General features: G+C 40.8%; 6 protein-coding genes and 9 non-coding genes across 16 annotated transcripts; 7 read left to right on the top strand and 8 right to left on the bottom strand.

Moving 5' to 3' along the window:
* The first annotated feature begins 1,379 nt into the window (after positions 1–1,379).
* tRNA:Val-AAC-1-2 (transfer RNA:Valine-AAC 1-2) lies at positions 1,380–1,452 on the top strand. Its single transcript has one exon. It is a non-coding gene; the product is annotated as a tRNA-Phe (tRNA).
* Positions 1,453–1,525: 73 nt separating this feature from the next.
* Positions 1,526–3,411, bottom strand: CG14325 (uncharacterized protein; the record flags this gene model as incomplete). The annotated part of the gene is made up of 5 exons (NM_142384.2): positions 1,526–1,971; positions 2,030–2,226; positions 2,280–2,457; positions 2,616–2,969; positions 3,204–3,411. 5 exons carry the CDS (start codon positions 3,409–3,411, stop codon positions 1,526–1,528), a joined length of 1,383 nt encoding a protein of 460 aa, NP_650641.2.
* A 1,040-nt stretch (positions 3,412–4,451) lies between these two features.
* On the bottom strand, positions 4,452–5,270 carry AttD (Attacin-D). Its single transcript, NM_079667.3, has 2 exons — positions 5,054–5,270; positions 4,452–4,976 (listed from the first exon to the last, which is right to left on the bottom strand). The coding sequence occupies exons 1-2, from the start codon at positions 5,212–5,214 to the stop codon at positions 4,592–4,594; spliced, it is 546 nt and encodes a 181-aa protein (NP_524391.2). The 5' UTR covers positions 5,215–5,270; the 3' UTR covers positions 4,452–4,591.
* Positions 5,271–5,658: 388 nt separating this feature from the next.
* Positions 5,659–5,732, top strand: tRNA:Thr-AGT-1-6 (transfer RNA:Threonine-AGT 1-6). Its single transcript has one exon. It is a non-coding gene; the product is annotated as a tRNA-Thr (tRNA).
* Positions 5,733–5,899: 167 nt separating this feature from the next.
* On the top strand, positions 5,900–5,973 carry tRNA:Thr-AGT-1-5 (transfer RNA:Threonine-AGT 1-5). Its single transcript has one exon. It is a non-coding gene; the product is annotated as a tRNA-Thr (tRNA).
* A 1,946-nt stretch (positions 5,974–7,919) lies between these two features.
* On the bottom strand, positions 7,920–7,992 carry tRNA:Ala-AGC-2-4 (transfer RNA:Alanine-AGC 2-4). Its single transcript has one exon. It is a non-coding gene; the product is annotated as a tRNA-Ala (tRNA).
* A 433-nt stretch (positions 7,993–8,425) lies between these two features.
* CG14323 (uncharacterized protein) lies at positions 8,426–9,339 on the top strand. Its single transcript, NM_169767.2, has one exon. The coding sequence runs from the start codon at positions 8,438–8,440 to the stop codon at positions 9,068–9,070; it is 633 nt and encodes a 210-aa protein (NP_732252.1). The 5' UTR covers positions 8,426–8,437; the 3' UTR covers positions 9,071–9,339.
* Positions 9,340–10,321: 982 nt separating this feature from the next.
* On the top strand, positions 10,322–10,394 carry tRNA:Ala-AGC-2-3 (transfer RNA:Alanine-AGC 2-3). The gene has a single exon. It is a non-coding gene; the product is annotated as a tRNA-Ala (tRNA).
* Positions 10,395–10,505: 111 nt separating this feature from the next.
* On the bottom strand, positions 10,506–10,577 carry tRNA:Pro-TGG-1-2 (transfer RNA:Proline-TGG 1-2). Its single transcript has one exon. It is a non-coding gene; the product is annotated as a tRNA-Pro (tRNA).
* A 150-nt stretch (positions 10,578–10,727) lies between these two features.
* Positions 10,728–10,800, bottom strand: tRNA:Ala-AGC-2-2 (transfer RNA:Alanine-AGC 2-2). The gene has a single exon. It is a non-coding gene; the product is annotated as a tRNA-Ala (tRNA).
* A 49-nt stretch (positions 10,801–10,849) lies between these two features.
* CG14326 (uncharacterized protein) lies at positions 10,850–11,438 on the bottom strand. The gene is made up of 2 exons (NM_142382.3): positions 11,385–11,438; positions 10,850–11,319 (listed from the first exon to the last, which is right to left on the bottom strand). The coding sequence occupies exons 1-2, from the start codon at positions 11,403–11,405 to the stop codon at positions 10,927–10,929; spliced, it is 414 nt and encodes a 137-aa protein (NP_650639.1). The 5' UTR covers positions 11,406–11,438; the 3' UTR covers positions 10,850–10,926.
* Positions 11,439–11,738: 300 nt separating this feature from the next.
* Positions 11,739–12,257, top strand: CG14324 (uncharacterized protein). Its single transcript, NM_169766.3, has 2 exons — positions 11,739–11,777; positions 11,833–12,257. Exons 1-2 carry the CDS (start codon positions 11,763–11,765, stop codon positions 12,211–12,213), a joined length of 396 nt encoding a protein of 131 aa, NP_732250.1. The 5' UTR covers positions 11,739–11,762; the 3' UTR covers positions 12,214–12,257.
* A 99-nt stretch (positions 12,258–12,356) lies between these two features.
* tRNA:Pro-TGG-1-1 (transfer RNA:Proline-TGG 1-1) lies at positions 12,357–12,428 on the top strand. The gene has a single exon. It is a non-coding gene; the product is annotated as a tRNA-Cys (tRNA).
* A 276-nt stretch (positions 12,429–12,704) lies between these two features.
* Positions 12,705–12,777, bottom strand: tRNA:Val-CAC-1-1 (transfer RNA:Valine-CAC 1-1). The gene has a single exon. It is a non-coding gene; the product is annotated as a tRNA-Cys (tRNA).
* Positions 12,778–15,604: 2,827 nt separating this feature from the next.
* On the bottom strand, positions 15,605–16,829 carry CG14327 (uncharacterized protein). 2 transcript variants are annotated; one of them, NM_001300448.1, is made up of 2 exons: positions 16,523–16,829; positions 15,605–16,180 (listed from the first exon to the last, which is right to left on the bottom strand). In NM_001300448.1, the coding sequence occupies exons 1-2, from the start codon at positions 16,532–16,534 to the stop codon at positions 15,731–15,733; spliced, it is 462 nt and encodes a 153-aa protein (NP_001287377.1). In that variant the 5' UTR covers positions 16,535–16,829; the 3' UTR covers positions 15,605–15,730. The 2 variants fall into 2 exon arrangements, with proteins under 2 accessions (NP_001287377.1, NP_650637.1); NM_142380.4 differs by having other exon boundaries at positions 16,523–16,702.
* Positions 16,830–17,048: the final 219 nt, after the last annotated feature.

Here is a 17,048-nt window from a genome sequence, read left to right as displayed (position 1 = left end):
AATTTAAATTACATATTTGAAGGAGTCAGGGATTTCTTTCATGGTGATGTAAGATGAACGAAAAGAAGGATTTTCCTCTGGCAAATTTGTATACCTTATATTGATTTTAAAGTGTCTCAAATTCAAATCCAGATATTTTCAGAAACTTTTTTTTATCTTAAAGACCATTTCTTTTTTCATCCCACAACCTATTTCCTTCCAAGAGACTTTTTATTGTTTGGCTGGCTCAAGTTTTTGGCTCGTTATAAATCACACGACTGAATCCATTGAAGATTTATGAGCTGCTAAATATGCTGGCGAAACAACAGGCGACTGTGGTGGTGTCCTGGACATTTTAGCCAAAAAACTTTATCCACATATCAAACTTTAAAACGCAATTATCATATATGTATGGCAGATAGATGTATCCTGGCGCACGGTCTGTATTCCTCGTCGGTGTTGTTTTTTACTTGCGCAGATAAACAAAACAAGGTCCTAAATAAACAAAATGAGAAAAAGAATAAGCACGAAATGAGTAAAAAGCTGCACGAGACAAAAATACAATTTCGTTTTAATTGAAAAATAGCAACAACAGCATAAGCAAGCCTGTAAAATGAAAACAAAGGTGCAAAATTGGAATTCCATACGGATATGTTAGAGAAAAGAAAGTTAGAAAACGTTATTTGCATTTTTTTGATACCTCCATTTTTAAATGTCACCTTTGACCTCAAATCTATTGGAAAATAATCTAATTAATGGCAAATTCTATTATAAAACCTTAACCTCTCTTCGCACCTTTGGACCCTTAACCCAACCGCACTTAAAATGCCATTAACAAAAGCACAAGCAATTTTTACACTTTGCGTGCCAATAAGAGCAGCCGAACAAACAACAAACTAGCTCGCAAAAACAAGAGCAAGCCAAATAACAACAACACCCACTAAAATAGCATCAAACTGAATTTTCTTTTTATTTATTTTCTCAACAACTTTTAACCTTTTTTCCAACTCATTTTCAAGTGTTTCCACTTAGTTGGTTGTTGTTTTTGTCGCTGTTGCTAGCCCAGGCCATTAGAAAAGGACAGATGGGTTCAGAGAGTTGGGTCCTTGGCAATCTTGATGGGGTTACCATTGTTTTTGTTGGCTTAAGTCAACAAGGTCGAGGGTTAATGAAAGTTGGCTTGAAAGCTTCGAGGTAGGTATGTAGCTTCACGGCTTGCTGCTTAAGTTGTTGCAATACCATTGGGAGGAGAGTGGGATAGAGGCAAACCACTATATAAGCGTGCACTTTTTAAATTATTTCCTATAATTACATTTTATAATTACTTTGTGCTTTTATTATAACAGATATATTTGCTAACTTGTCTTAAATTGTCTATGAGGAAAACGTTCGTCATCCGAGTTTCCGTGGTGTAGTGGTTATCACATCCGCCTAACACGCGGAAGGCCCCCGGTTCAATCCCGGGCGGAAACAGTTGGAATTTATTTTTTGCTAAATATTTATTTATCATAATGTTCAGTTGTAAAACACAAATATCTAATAGTATTTATAGCTGCATCATGGCCTTAAACTTATCCCGTTGCTTTTGCTTCAAGGCCTCGTGCTTCTTACGATCCACATTTTTAAGCAGAAATTCTTGAAATTTCCTACGCATATCTAACGATAGACCTGTATTTCGAAGGTCCAACCTCTCAAGAAGCTTGTTGCAGCTAATTATCTTCATCAAATGCTTGCCAAAGTCCTCTCCCAAGGAATTATTCGACAGATCTATTTCCAACAGGCTCGTGTGTTGGCAAATCAGCATCATAAACAATTTGGTAATCGTTTCTGTAATTCCACAAGTTCCCAGATCCAACTCCTTGATGGGCATGACCTGAAGTGTGTTGAAGATGGCCGCAGCTCCGTCACTTTGAATGGGATTCAAGCGAAGCACCAGTTTCTCGAGGGGAACATGCCTCAGGGTGCGACTAAGAATGTAAGCCCCTTCTTCAGCTGGAATATAAATACTTCATGAGGCAAGATATGAAATGCCAATTATTTATGTACTTACTGATCTTGTTATTAGTCAAATCGAGGACAGTGAGAGTGCCGAAGGACTCCTTGCCGCACGTCTCCAAGAAGCAGCGGATTCCCGCATCTCCCACTGCACAGTGCAGCAAGGACATTTCGGTCAGATGGTGACATCCTTTATCCAAACTGTGAGCCAGGAATCGTAACTGATATGGCATTAACTTCGTGTTGTGCAGGCTGAAACTCAAAAGAATTGCAGAAGGCACTTTTGTGGAGCAGCCGGTCCTCACCAGAACGTCCTCAACTCGTGGCACTGACTGAGTCCCTTGGTCAAGTGTAGAATATCCCTGACAGTCAGTTGGTTGCAGCCCATTTGGTAATTGCAACCCACCGTCTTGGTGCTGTAACTCAGTCGCAGTTGGCGTAAATCCGGCAGATTGCTCAGTAGGTAATCAAGCGGAATGTGATCTGTAGATGGGTGGGGAATTTCGAATATTTCATACCCTCGCTAATTTGATAAATATTCCGAAATAAACTTTGACAAAGTTGGGACAAGCATAATGCTTGAAGTATGAAGAATGCCATTGCAACAAGTAAACCCAGGGTGTTTCCCATTCGAGACTCACCATTCGCATCGGTTGTGGGCGGGGCGGGTTGAAGGAAACTTATCTCCAACTGATTTATGTACGCCGCACAGATGTCCAGGACGACCTGAACGTTGCCATCCTGCTCATAGTCGCCCGTCGGCATGTTTTCAATAAACTCCTGCACATGTCGCTCCATGTAGATGTTGATCCAGGGCCGCTCCCTGCCCCGCGCCTGAAGTGGGGCGCTCCTCCAACGGTGGCCGTAGCAGCGCTGCCAGAAGAAGTCCTCGCGAATGTGGGCGCTGAGCAGCTGCAGCGGCAGCTGCGTGTCCAGATGGCTAAGGAGGTAGTTGCGGTCCTCGCGACGGCCCAGCTGCCGGTACAGCGGCAGCTCTGCGGATGAGCAATGTCTGGATCTTATCAGTTCGGCAAGGACTGTCAGTCTGGCTACTTTCTAACTAAAAATATCTAAGCTTTATCTAGCTTTTAGAAAATGTAAACATCATTTTTAAAAACAAACATATTCATGCATCTTAAGCAACGAATTTTAAAGTGATAGGAATTTTAAAGTGAATTCTAAATTCCAATTTTTGCGATTTCTTGTCAAGTTTATAGTTAAATGCTCACCACTCCAATTCTCGACAATGGAATCGAGAACAAGATGTCGCAGACTTTTCGCTTGATTGGTCTGGTCCTCCTGGTCTTCGCTGGGGATCTGGATTGTGTCCACTGATTTATCGCCGACTTTGGGCAACTTGACATCGGTGAGATTGAAATAGGCCTTGAAGGTGTCAATGGAAACGGTGCTGGGGAATTCGCAGTACGTGAAATCCATGTTAACAAATCTAGACTCTCAAAATATGCAAACTCCAGTTACTCATATAGTTGAAAATTGAATATTGTTTATTAGTTCGGCTTCTTGGCTGCCAGGAAACGGTTGCCAGCGAAGGTCCTTTATTGATATTCAACTATAACAAAAGGTTGCGGTGAGAGCACTTTCCGAATACGATTGTGTTACCCAAAAACCATCACATTTAAAGATGACTTAAAGTCTGGTCAATTTGAGCTTTCCAATTTTCCTCGAATATCTTTGCTTTCCCAACAGAAAGATTTGCATAACAAAGTCGTTTTGGGCTGCGGGATAAAACCTCAAGTGGCAAGCCGATTATTACCCTAATTACATGACATTACAAGTCAGCGTTTATCCCACTCACCATCGCCCACCGGTCCTCACAGGACCCCTGGGAGTATCAAAAGTATTGACTTGGCATCTTTCATTGCGGCCAATCAAGGCGGATATCTACCTGGGGATTAGGCCAGCTGACATGACTTGCCTTGGTCCTTCGAGGAAGTCAAAGTCGTGGCGGGGCTTCTTGACTGGCTGGTGTAATTTTTACGGCTTAACTAGGACTCCGCCGTGTCTGCGAAAAATGCAAAGTATATTCACGCATAAAACGCGTTATTTATGTCTCGGGCTCGACGACGCGTCGACCGAGAATTAATAACCAACCCCGCGATGGATGCTGCCATGATGCGCATTATTATGGCCAAATTATACACCTTATAAAACAGTTGGGCGCGCTGCTCTGCCGAAACCAAATTTTTATGTAAAGCAATTTATTTTGAATTATTTTTATGGCACTTAACGGTTGCGGTGCTTGCACACATTGGTGCAAAAAAAAAAAGAAATATGCCAAAAAGCTGACTAGTCAAAAATTTGTTTCTCATGGTCTACGTTCGTCTGTAGATGGGTTTTCGAACCCCAAAGGATTTCCCCAAGTGGCTCGGTTATTGTGTAGAATTTCACTCGATGAAATATGGGAAATCGATGTGCACTTTGACAGGAGTTTAAAGAGTTCAATGATATTGCGTGTTACCAAGTAGAAAGCGCTTTTAATAGCATGGTTTATTTAATCTTCGATATAATGCATATAAATACGGCACTTGTTTCTTTTCTTGGCTACGTGCAAGTACTAAATGTGACTATGAATAGTTTCAATAAAACTATAAAGGATTTAAAAATTATATCGCAAGTTAACTCCGGTGCCGAAATCGGACTTGCCGCGCATCGGTCCCCTGAGGTGATGATTGGCACTTCCGGTGGCGTTGAGGTTGAGATTGCCACTTGGAGAGGTATACAGATTTGCTGTGCCAGAAGCCTGGACGGCGGTCATGCCGAACTGAGGAACCCTAGTGACCCCCACTGCCGCCTGGTGACCCGTTCCAGTTTGCAAATTGAGTCCTCCGCCAAACTGATCGTGCGATCGGCTATGACTGTGAAATGCAGTGGCATTCAGAGCGGCGTTATTGCTCTGGAAGAGATTGGCTTGGGCTGCGGCAGTGGTAGTGCTGCCCACGCCCTCGATGTGGCCATGCTGCAGTGAGAGTGCATGACCATTGCTGTGGGATGAAGAGAAGAAAGTTTACAAAATTATAATATTTATTTTAGCATTTTTAAGAACTTTTACTGGACTTACGCGTTGACCGCTCCATAAACTCCCTTGGTGACCGGACCCCCAGCGCCTGGAGTGGAGGCGAATACTCCGGCTCGAGCATTGGCAAGATCATCACCGACCCTTACTCCGCATTGGGCGGTTGCCGCTCCGCTCTTTGGGTTTCCTGAAGCCTGACATTCCATCTTATATAATTCTTTGATTTCGTCTTTCTGCTTGCACTCTATCTCTTAGTTTGAGTGACTGCATATTTCCGACGGTCGCTTTTATACTCTCATGTCTTTTGTCGCAAAAGTACGCAACTTCGGTGATTTCCCCCTTTAATTTTCTCTTGTCTGTTAATCATCCTTAAATACACAGCCATATGCATTTGTTTTTCCCCTTTAGATATTGTGAATAATCTCAGTGGGACTCCCAAATGCTGGTATACGTATTGTAAATAAAGAAAATATTTTGTATGGTTCTTCCCATTCAAAGAACGCTAGTACTTTACATACATTTTTATACGTGGACCTCGTTGAATTACTTTTTAAGATCTTCTATTTGAAGAGCATGTCATTTCAGCTATTGACACTTTAATTTGAATTGGGCAAGGCAATTATGAAAATTTGGTCAGGCATATAACGCATGGCGCCGTGGCTTAGTTGGTTAAAGCGCCTGTCTAGTAAACAGGAGATCGTGAGTTCGAATCTCGCCGGGGCCTACACAAAAGATTGTGTCAGTATTTTTTAGTTTTTCATATCTTTTTAATTTTATCTTCATAGTATCATCTATCAAAATCAATACTTGACCTTGAGTTATTTTTAATGATCATTGATACCTCCAACCACCCACCACAGAAGTTTCCAAATTTTCAGGTTCAACATAAGTGGCGCCGTGGCTTAGTTGGTTAAAGCGCCTGTCTAGTAAACAGGAGATCGTGAGTTCGAATCTCGCCGGGGCCTTCTCTCAAACGCGAATTGTGTTGTGCGTGTTTTTTTTCCTACGGGGTATTCAGCTGTCAGTCTTTTGGAATCAGAATAAAGGGAAAACTCTCGTTTTTCTTTTGCACGTCTGCCCCAATGACAGCTGACAAAAAGTTTGGTCGGCGTAAACAGTGGCTACGGACTCAGAATCACCACCACCTCGCACATCCTTCTCGACATCCACCTGTTGTTGTCCTTGCAGTGGCGTTGCATAACGGAAACCGTCCGGCGGAAATGTTCGACAGCATGTTGCGATGTTGTCCACCGCAAGGTGGAAAAAAAACGACCGGAGATCCGGGGCCTCGTATATTTGCCTTGCAAATGGAACGAACGGCTTTTCAATTTCATTCGCTTTTCTGGATAAAGGGGTCTCCCTGCAATTAGCCGACAGTCAGCTTATTTGTTTCAATTTATTTACATGCACTCGGTTCTGGCTTATCTTGCTTTTTTATACACAAACGCACTCAAGCCCACCGATAACTCCGGGCCATATAATTATGTAACAATGGAGGGAAAAACAAACTTCTGACAAGCCGAACAATGGTATATTATATTTATAAATTTAATTTGCAGAGTCCTTTTTGCTTGTAAATCGGATACAGCAATGTCCTCTTCTAATTTCCCCCCGAGAATTAATATCTGGTCGTCTGCTGCGGGACTTCACTTATCGGATACAAAAGTTAGTTGAACGATTCCCTTTTGATGATCTCAAAGTTTGGCCATCTCCACTAAAATATCCCCCTAATATTTGCCCAGACGATATAAGCTCAGTTTCTGGGCCCCAACAACATGTGTTCAAGCATACATATATCATTCGCAATGCTCTAACGCCCACCCCAAAAAAAAGCTGATCCAAGCCTCATCGTCACCCGAGATTTTTAGCAATTGTCAGCAATTTTCTCAATGTACAGGACAGCCCAGAAACTATCTCACAAAACCACTAAGCAAATGTCCCTCGTCCAGGACGATGTGTGCTGTGTATTTTTCTGATTATCCTGGACGGTCAGTTCGGCCAAAGTCGCACACAGTGGGCGTGTACATAGCTGAGGCATTAACATAATTTATGTGGTTCCGCCGGATTTGGCATTGTCGTAAAAAAGGACACTCCATTGTCCGTTTCGAGCTTCGATAACAAAGGCAAAGCCCGGCCGAGGATTGTGGTTTTTATTGTTTTGATGGCAACAAAGTTTGTGGAAAGTTTAGTTAGTTTTTCTGTTGACTTTGCGTATTTTTTTAATTAAATGAATTTCGTGTTGGAGAAATCAAATAGTTGCCAGCTAATCTATGCAGCCATAACTCATATTTTGAAAGAATATCTGGTCGGGGTGTATGAAGTTCATGGTCCGTAAAAACGTGCGAAATTTTCACGGGCGCGTGAATTTTCACAGCCCTTGGTGGTTCTTGTTTTTGTTTTTCCAGACACGGACGTGCGCCACCTCCTTTTTTACCTCGTACTGATTGTTGTCACCTGTTTTTTGCACACTTTATTCGCAGGCCTCCCGCTAAAAGTTGGGTATGCGGGCATGGCTCAGAAGTTGGTGTTTTTCCTGATTCAATGAGTATAGAGTTCTTGAGCAGCACAGCCTTACAGGGTGTTTAGGCGTCGCATTATCTTCAACTGCTTAAAATGTTAGTACACCTGGCACGCAGAACTCATAACTCAAAACGGTTTTTGTTGCCCTCACAAAAGTATGTAATGCGGCAAAATAAAATCAAGCAGCAAAAGTCAAAAACTTCGAGTTTTTCTGTACATTTAATAATGAAAGATTGCTCGTACGTGCGGCTCGCGAGTATTTACGTGGGAAAGGAGAACATTTTTAGGGATGCATACTTGGGAAATCACTGCAACTTTTTTTTATACCTATTTTTAAATTTTTTTAAACCAATATGTAAATTCCGGAAATATAAAATAAAAATAAACCTTCTGGAGATGCGGGGCATCGATCCCCGTACCTCTCACATGCTAAGCGAGCGCTCTACCATCTGAGCTACATCCCCGATGTGAGCGCCGCTAACTATTTTGGACTGTATGTATAAAGAAATAGTGGTTTAGCGTTTTAATTAGATAAATTTGGCAATCTTTGCTTTAGTTTTAATTTAATTTTGGGTTTTCATATAAATGAAATGAAAATAAATAAAATGAATGCCTAAAAAAGGAAATCGTTTTATATAATTTTTATTCAAATACTTAACTTAACTTAAGATATACATTTTCGGATATGCATTTTAATACTTGTACAGATTTCGGTCGGTAACTGGGGCAGCCTTGAATGTTTTTGTATTAATAAAATTTCACGCTTTGTTTGCTTTGCCAAAGTTACAGCACTTGAATGTTCATTACAAGGCCCATTAGGCAGCCTGTCTTCGTGGGACTCACTGAGTTGGAGTTGAGATCGGACGCAAAGTAGTCCGCCTACAGATTTCAGCAGATGCAGTTGGGAAAATGGCAGTGCTCCAGATTTTATTTTTGCTGATCCTGGTCAACAGCAATGGATCTCAGAAAACCGACTTGGATGTGGATGAGGAACCAGATCATACAGGACCAGAACCAATCGATGGACGATCGTTTTTCTTTCTGGGTACTTTGTTTCGTCGTTGGCGTAACCGCTGGATGGCCTCTCACAATCCGGATCCCATATTCGCCGGCCCCGCCTATCCCATATCTGGTTATTACAATTGTCCTGTATATGGCTGCAGCCTGGCGGCTATTGGTCCTCAACCAGGTTACTACGCTACACCTGCAGGATTTTACACCATGCCTCTGAATCAGCAGCAGGCTCAGGGGAACAGCAATGTGTATATCTATCAAAGTGATCAAAATTCCGCGACGTCTGGAAGTCCCATGGGCTATGGGTATCTGAGCGGAGCTTCGCCGATACGACCAGCTCCGCCTTTCCCTCCACCACCACCTGGTATGCCACCGCCCACATCCGTTGGAACGGTACAGGCCAGCGCAGGTGGGTATTCTGGACCAGGAGCAGGACCTGGACAACGGCCAGGACCGTTTCCAATACCCTTCCAATACCCTGGGATGAATGGGAAAACAAGTAGCCGGAGGAAGCGCTCGCCCAAGTAAACAGAGCAGAGCAAAGTAAAAGAAAACAATACAATTTTAATTGAAATGTGTGCGTCAAAAAAAGTTAAGTGAAAAGAGATAAAATTAAGTTTTCGAAACCGGAAAATGTTTTGCACACTAAAAACCGCAATCTATTGCTTAAACTAAGACAAGAAAACTCCAATATCCTACAAAATTATTGGATTATTATTTTAGTGCTGACCAATGTTTTTAAGCTATTAAAAAAGTGTACTTAAATAATTTCGCAATTTAATAAAGACCGTAAAATTAAGTGTTTCCATTGCTTGGTATCAATAAATTTAAATGAAAACCGTTCATCTGTGCAATTAAAATCATTTTGTTTACATTACCAACTAGATTTCGAAAGTGGCGCAGCTCCCCGGAAAAATCCTCAAAAAGGGTTACCCACGCACACACTCACACGTCCATTTATCCATTAACGCCAAAGGAAAAACTCCACAAGCAATCTGCATAAACAAACTCATCATCATCATCCTCACCAGCTGAAGGATGAGCTCGAGGTTCCGGACGAGCAAAGCCGAGCTATCGTAGCTCCGGCATTTGTTTTGATTCCATCATAAACCATAAGATAGCTGCAAACGAGGATGGCTGATGAAGTGGTTGCAAGCTGCCCAAGGAGCTGGGGAGAGATTCAATTGTTTGGCAAATAAATGCCCGGCAGCATAATGGATGGCCATCCATTGGCCTGGTCAGCTCCGTGTCCGCTCCTGTTATTATTTTTATATAACTTGCGAAAATAATAATAGAGCTTGCCCATGCCCAAGGGCGTGGCAGAAGCAAACAACCATGCGACAGTTGAATAAACAGAAGTGTGAAAGTGCAGATAGTGAAGGGATCTGGCCACCGGAATCTGCTTTTCCACATATTGAGGCGTTTGCTGACTCCTGTCCAATGCTCTCCGTCTTCATATGCATTTGTCCTGGAGTTTATTTATGTTTGTTCTAGGACAATAAGGAAAAGCAAGTGGGATGACTCCAGACTCAATTGACAGGTGTTTGTGCTTTCTTTCGGACAACTTTCACTGACCGGAAACGGAAATGAAATGCATAAGTAAATTTAAAAGAGCCCACAACGCTCAATTCTTATCTACTTTCAAGCATTCAAGGCTGAAACCAGAAATTACGACCAAAAAACAACTTATGTTTTCAATTACCAAATGAGTTGACCAAAAGAAGTGATTTTGAACATCTACGCTGGCTATTTTGGTACTTTGACACAACAGTTTCTGACGGGGATGTAGCTCAGATGGTAGAGCGCTCGCTTAGCATGTGAGAGGTACGGGGATCGATGCCCCGCATCTCCAATTGATAATAATTTTTGTTATCAACTATATTTTTTTAAATTATGTTTTGCTTAAAAAAATTTAAATATATTTATTTAAAAAATATTTTACGAAGTTCCAAAAAGTTAGAACGGGCTCAACCGGGATTTGAACCCGGGACCTCTCGCACCCAAAGCGAGAATCATACCCCTAGACCATTGAGCCGCTTGTCCGTTGGCCTGATAATTGCACATTTTACTTTATCAGGCTACGCAAACAAAAACACTGCTGTAAATAAACAAGCAAAACCACTTTAATTAAGAAAAACGAAAAATAAACATTTGTTTGGGAAAAAGAAAATATAAGACTTATTCCTGGAGATGCGGGGCATCGATCCCCGTACCTCTCACATGCTAAGCGAGCGCTCTACCATCTGAGCTACATCCCCTTATATCAAGCGGTCACCGAAAATAATAAAATGCCGAACTTGTTTTTTTCATGAATTTTAATTAAATGGTCAATGTCAACAACTTATAAATCAAATAATACTTTTAGAGGTACCAAAATTGTGGTCTTAGCCATAATATCCACCGTATGGATTGCCGTATCCGCCACCGAAGCCGCCGCCAAAGCCACCTGGATAACCACCAGGAAGACCGCCAGCATATCCGCCTCCTCCGATTGGGTATCCACCGCCGAATCCGCCCCCATATGCGGGAACTGGCACTGGGTAGGGCTGCGGTTGCGGACGATTGCCACCCAAAAGGCCGCCCAATAAATTTCCGAAAAGTCCTCCACCGCCACCGCCGCCTCCAAGGAGTCCTCCTCCGCCACCGAGGAGATTTCCAAGGATACGATTGTCTACTTGCCCACCAGTAGGCTGAGCTCCAGTTCCCGGCGAAGGGCGCTGCTGTGGATACTCATATTGAGCGTATGAACAAGCGCAAAGCGAAAGGAGCACCAGCAGCTAATAAAAGGGAATCCAAATTATTAGGAAACATGTGATCTTCTGTATAACAAGCCACTACTCACCGAACAGCTAATCTTGACCATGTTTCTAGTTCGTCTTAAATGTGACTGACTTGCTTAGCCACCGATTGTTTCAGTTTTTATAGCAATGTTCTTAAAAACCTACGCCCACATTACTCCGGAACACGACCAAAAGGCGACCTTCAACCCATCTGAACTTAACCGACTTCAATGTTTTTCACACGGTTTCTTATATTTTGCTGTTAGTTGCTGTGACTAAGTTTTGATACAATAAAAATTGATAGGTTCGATAAACTGGTTATGGATCAAGTTTTTGCAAGTTCTTTGAACTATGCAAGAAAAGGAAGTTCAGGAAGTGCTGGGACATTGCTATAAATACGGCCGTTCTAAACTTGGCAACGCTTAGATCCAATAGAGAACATGAGGCAAAACAAGGTGAGTGTGTGACTTTTATATCTGCACTTCAGATGACGTGATTTTTCATTCGCAGATAACGATTTTGGGTCTGTCCCTGCTGCTTTGTTTGGCGCTTGCACACTCACATGGTTTTGGTGGAAAGCTTGGAGGAGGCTACGCCCCTGTCTACAACAACTTTGTCCCATATCCAGTTGCCCAACCGATCCCAGTGGCCCAACCTGTTCCAGTTCCCGTGGCTATTCCTCAACCAATTCCAGTCCCAGTCCCCCAACCAGTAGTTATTCCCATCAAACACGGATGGAAGGGTGGTCTAGGTCTAGGTGGATTTGGCGGAGGTTATGGCGGCGGTTTCGGAGGCTACCAGAACTTTGCCTCTGCCTCCTCTTTTAGCTCTGCCAGTTCATTTGGCGGTGGCTATGGCGGATTGGGTGGTGGCACCTTTAGGCGGCGCTGAGAGTATTGTTCTATGTTTACTAAATATATATTTTAGATTGTTACATCAAAGCAATGATTTTTGTTTGTCTTTAGAGGCTTACTCAAGAAAATGCCTTGCTTTGCCTAGTTGGAAACTGGCGAACAGCTGCCTACTCGTTATGAGGCTCAATGGTCTAGGGGTATGATTCTCGCTTTGGGTGCGAGAGGTCCCGGGTTCAAATCCCGGTTGAGCCCAGCTGTGTTATTTTGTTGTTCAACGGTCAACTGCACGTTCAAATTTTTTCTTTGCAAATTTTCCTGAAAATTAAAGAAAATATTTAAACTATAGAAAGTAAATGGTTTAACCCGTAAACAATATGTATGGATTTCAACCCCATTGGCTTATTAAAATATTGGTACGTTTCTATAGCATCGTTTTATTTTTTCAAATTATCCTTAAGGATATTCAAATATTTTATTTGTGTTACCGTTTTGTAAAAAATGTAAAAAGAAATTTAAAAAAAGTCGATTTGTTTTCGCCCGGGTTCGAACCGGGGACCTTGTGCGTGTGAAGCACACGTGATAACCACTACACTACGAAAACGTCATGAATCATTTAGTTTAAAATAACACTATAGCGTATTGTGTTCACACAACACAAAAAGGACTATCCCGCATGACTCTAGTTTCCTGTGGAACTATTTGCTTATTTTAAAATTTTATTACATTTTTTAGAACAATTGGAGAAACACATTTTTCAATGGCCGTTTAACTTATTCTTCTGATCTTTCCAAAGTTGCTACTTAGATTTATTTTATTATTTTGAAGAAGAAGGAAACTAGATTTGGAGAGCCGAAGTTATAATACACTTGCAGTTATGACTTGTTTTTTAGTTGTCCTATGGCTTCACTATTACCAAAATTAACCTTCAATGATCCAAAATTAAATTATCCGTGGCACCATCTATGTTATAATTGGTGAACTCATTTTCTTTATGGTTGGCAGTCTCCAAAAATTTTCGTTAGATGGCGTAAAAATGTAAAATGTCATTATAATAATGTCTAATGCCTTTGGTTAGAGGCATAGGGCTTAGAGACTAGGTCGCTGTTAGCTGTGTGTTTTGACACTTCGCGTACGTAGCAAAAAGTGACAAATAGTGGGAAAGTCTGGATTACTTCTTCGCCTTCATTTTTCTCTTCCTTACATAAAATATAAGATCAAAAATTACAAAAGTATTTACATAATTTACAACTGAATTGCTTACATCTCTGAAAGAAATTCAACTGTATTTTTTTATTTGTTTTTTTAAGGGCTTATTTTTCATGGTGGATGGTGCCTCATCTAAGTAGAATATTAAGAGGCATGAAAAAAAACATCTGACCGATAAAATGACTAATAAATAAATGATTCTGCTTGGGCTTTCTATGTTGTAGTCTGTAAAATAAAGATTTTATGAAAAAATTCCAATAGTTAGCCATAAAATTTTAATTCCCAATTTTAATAAAATCTCAAAAAAAGGAAAAGCACAAGAAAAATGAAATAATAACTTTGATACGCACCGCTAGGTGGTGCCTCATTTGACACTTACATTCAATATACATCATACATTTTACACGACGTAGATGTCGCTACGCAAAAGTGATGCAATATATTGTGTAAAATTGTAAGCTTCTAAATGAAAAAAAATATATAAAAAGCCGTCAAATTACAAGTGCGAAGCTAAATAAATGTATCATTTGAAACGACGGCGATATTATTAATAATGCAGCACAATCGCAATGGACACAGCAATTTCGACATTATGACGAGACTGTGGATTCAACTGATTTTGAGTATTTTGCGGTTGTGAATCATATTCAAAGTCAATATCCATGGGCTCAATCGATGTCGATTGGTAATCCTCATCGACATCCATGGGTTCTACAAGTTCTAATCGTCTAGAACATCGCTTAAGTCGTTTGTTTGATACCAAGCTTTTGCGCCTGAATCGCAGAGCAGATGACTTAGCCCTCATAGCCCTCATTGTATCTTTGTACTATATATATAGTTTGTATAAAATTTCCAAGGGACTGTTGCGGCTCAATAAATTGCTTTGAATCTTTCTGTGTACTATATATATAGTTTGTATTAAAATTCCAGGGGTCTATTGCTCCGGCGACAAGCTCGAATTCTCTGCTCAATATTTTTTGTACTATATATAGTTTGTATTAAAATCCAAATTTTGCTCCGGCCACAGCTCGAGGCCTCTCGTTAAATAAATTGTGTTCAATCTTCGTTTTACTATATTAATAGTTTTCATAAAAATCCAAACTCTAGCTCCGGCCACAGTCGATGCCTCCCGCTCAACAAACAAATTGCATTCAATATTTCTTTGTACTGTATATATAGTTAACATGAAAATCTAAAGGTCTGCCGGCGGCCACAGGCCAGAAAAGAACAACTCGAGATTTTTGCCTCGCTGCACCTCGGTTAGCAGTTTTGCCTTAGCCGGGTATGGTACCGCGGGGGGGTACTTTAACAAAAGGTATATTTAAGCGTCCAACTGCAGAACAAGCACTTGAGAAATATAGCCATTTTGTGATTCATAGTCTGTATACTAGCCGGATGAAACCGGGTTCAAGTGGGTAACTTTGCGCGATATGGACTCCCCTTGTTGTGGGTCAGCTGGCTAAAGTGTAGCTTTATTAATCGAACCAGAGGTTGTAGATTCAAATCCCACAGAGCACAAAAAATGTTTTTTTCAGCAGCCCACTTAAGCTCTGATGAAAAGATTAATATGTTAAAAATCAGAAAATATATGAAATTATGTTTAGCAACTCATCTTGTTATTGCAATATCTTTGCTTGATGCTTGTATTTTAACTATTAGTGCCAACCCCTAGAGGGGATTGTGTGGTGCTTAGTATCAGCCAGATCCCAGCCAGCTTCATCGATTGTTGCCGTCGTTTAAATATTTCATTTCTATTTGAATCTTACATTATTTTACATTTCTTACATATCCGCCATGTGGACTGCTTTTTAAGCACAGTGGCTTCTTCTTCTCTTTTTTCACAGGCAAACTGCATCGTGGGATGTATTAATGTGAGTAAGCATATAAGCGTGAGAAAAACAAATCTACGTGCTAAAAAGTGTAACATACTTGTTGGGATCACCACTTATGTTAAATGGTCCACTTAAGGGTGGGGAGCGTCGACATCATATCAGCTACTGTCGCAAGATGTTTCTATGTCCTTGTTTGTCCTTAGTCATGTCATCCTTTAGTCCCATAGCCCGTTTAATTGTGAGGATCGTGTTATTGTACGTGAATAACTCTAATTAACTATTTGCTCGTGGAAGAAATACATGTAGTTTGCTACATTGAACTCATTTCAAATTTTATTTTATTGAGCTGATTGATAAGAGTAGTTAGGTAGAAGTAAACACAGTTGCGAACGGTTTATAACTACATTTTTATTACTGGCGTAAATGAACAAATGAATTACATCTAAATAACATTAATGTTTGATTCTGATGGCTAGGACATGAATAATCACTAATAACATTAGTCTACCCCTATTTTTACCACTGGCTGCCCCCACCACCATAACTGGATCCTTCACTGTGGTGGCTTTCGTGGTACTCATGGTGTTCGTAGCCGCTGCTCCTTCCGTATCCTCCGCCATATCCTCCACCGTATCCTCCGCCGTATCCTCCGCCGAATCCTCCGCCGTATCCTCCGCCGTATCCTCCTCCATAACCTCCTCCAATACCACCTCCAAGACCACCAGCATGGCTTGTTAATCCAGCTAATCCAGCGCCCAACTTAGCGCCAACCGCCGCACCAAGTCCAAATCCAGCTGCTCCACCCACCAATCCGCTTTTTAGGCCCAGCAACTTGGGAGTGCGAACCTTGAGACCCACAAATCCGGCATGGGGTCCCTTAAAGGCTAGTAACTTAACTTTTCCAGCAGACGTTTCATCCAGGTTAATAAGGAAACAAATTCCGAGGAAAAGTAATAAAGGTGTAGGCTGCAATTCGAATAATGAAAAGAATAATAGAATCCGATTTTAAAATATATTGCACTAGTACTTAACACGAATTTTAATAAATTATGCTATATAATTGCGAACGACTTAAATGATTCGCATTACTCCTTGCATTCCTCAATAAAATATTCGTAGATTTTTACGAACTTTTATTTCAATTTTTATTTCGATTTTTCAGCTATGGAAATAAATTATAAACACTTTTTGCCGTATTACTCTTAAATAAAATTTAAACAAGATCAAGTATTTATAAATTTGGTTTTGCCTTTTTATTATTTATAATCACTTCTTAGCAAATCAAATCCATCACAATCCATCACTTACAATTATTTGCATTTTGTCTTTTCAAGTGGCCTAAACGAAACTTTAATCGAAACAACACAGGTCTTTTAATGTTTTAAAACTATTATATCTTGTGGTAAAAACTTCAAGTTCAACTGTGTGGGCCGATGACGAAGCTTGTATCTTGGCTTGGACTTGGACAACGACGCGTGATCAATTGAAGCGGCTGCGCGTCAGTCGACGTGTTTTTATCTCGCAGATGCTTTTTTTCTGTTTCTGAGCGATTCGAAGCGCCCTTATGCAATCAGCCGTTGAAGAGGTCTTGTTTGTCTGGGCTTTTGTTGTTGTCGCCGATGTGAACTTCAGGCTATGGTTTATATTTGCCTTATGCATGCGATTTGACCCTGAAAATTTCAGGTTTTTTGAGAGCAACAAGAGTAAAGTTGGGCATGAGAAAAGAAATGTAAAAATAAATAAGCTGAAAATCAATGAATGTCAATGGAAAACGTGCCATACATTTTGCTAGCTTAGAAACTAAAAAGAATCTAGATACAAATCTCACATATAT

Source organism: Drosophila melanogaster, chromosome 3R (assembly GCF_000001215.4).
Source record: "Drosophila melanogaster chromosome 3R".
In the NCBI taxonomy this organism is placed as follows: Eukaryota; Metazoa; Arthropoda; class Insecta; order Diptera; family Drosophilidae; genus Drosophila; species Drosophila melanogaster.
Note: the sequence above shows the minus strand (reverse complement) of the source record. Positions and strands in the feature narration are given on the sequence as shown.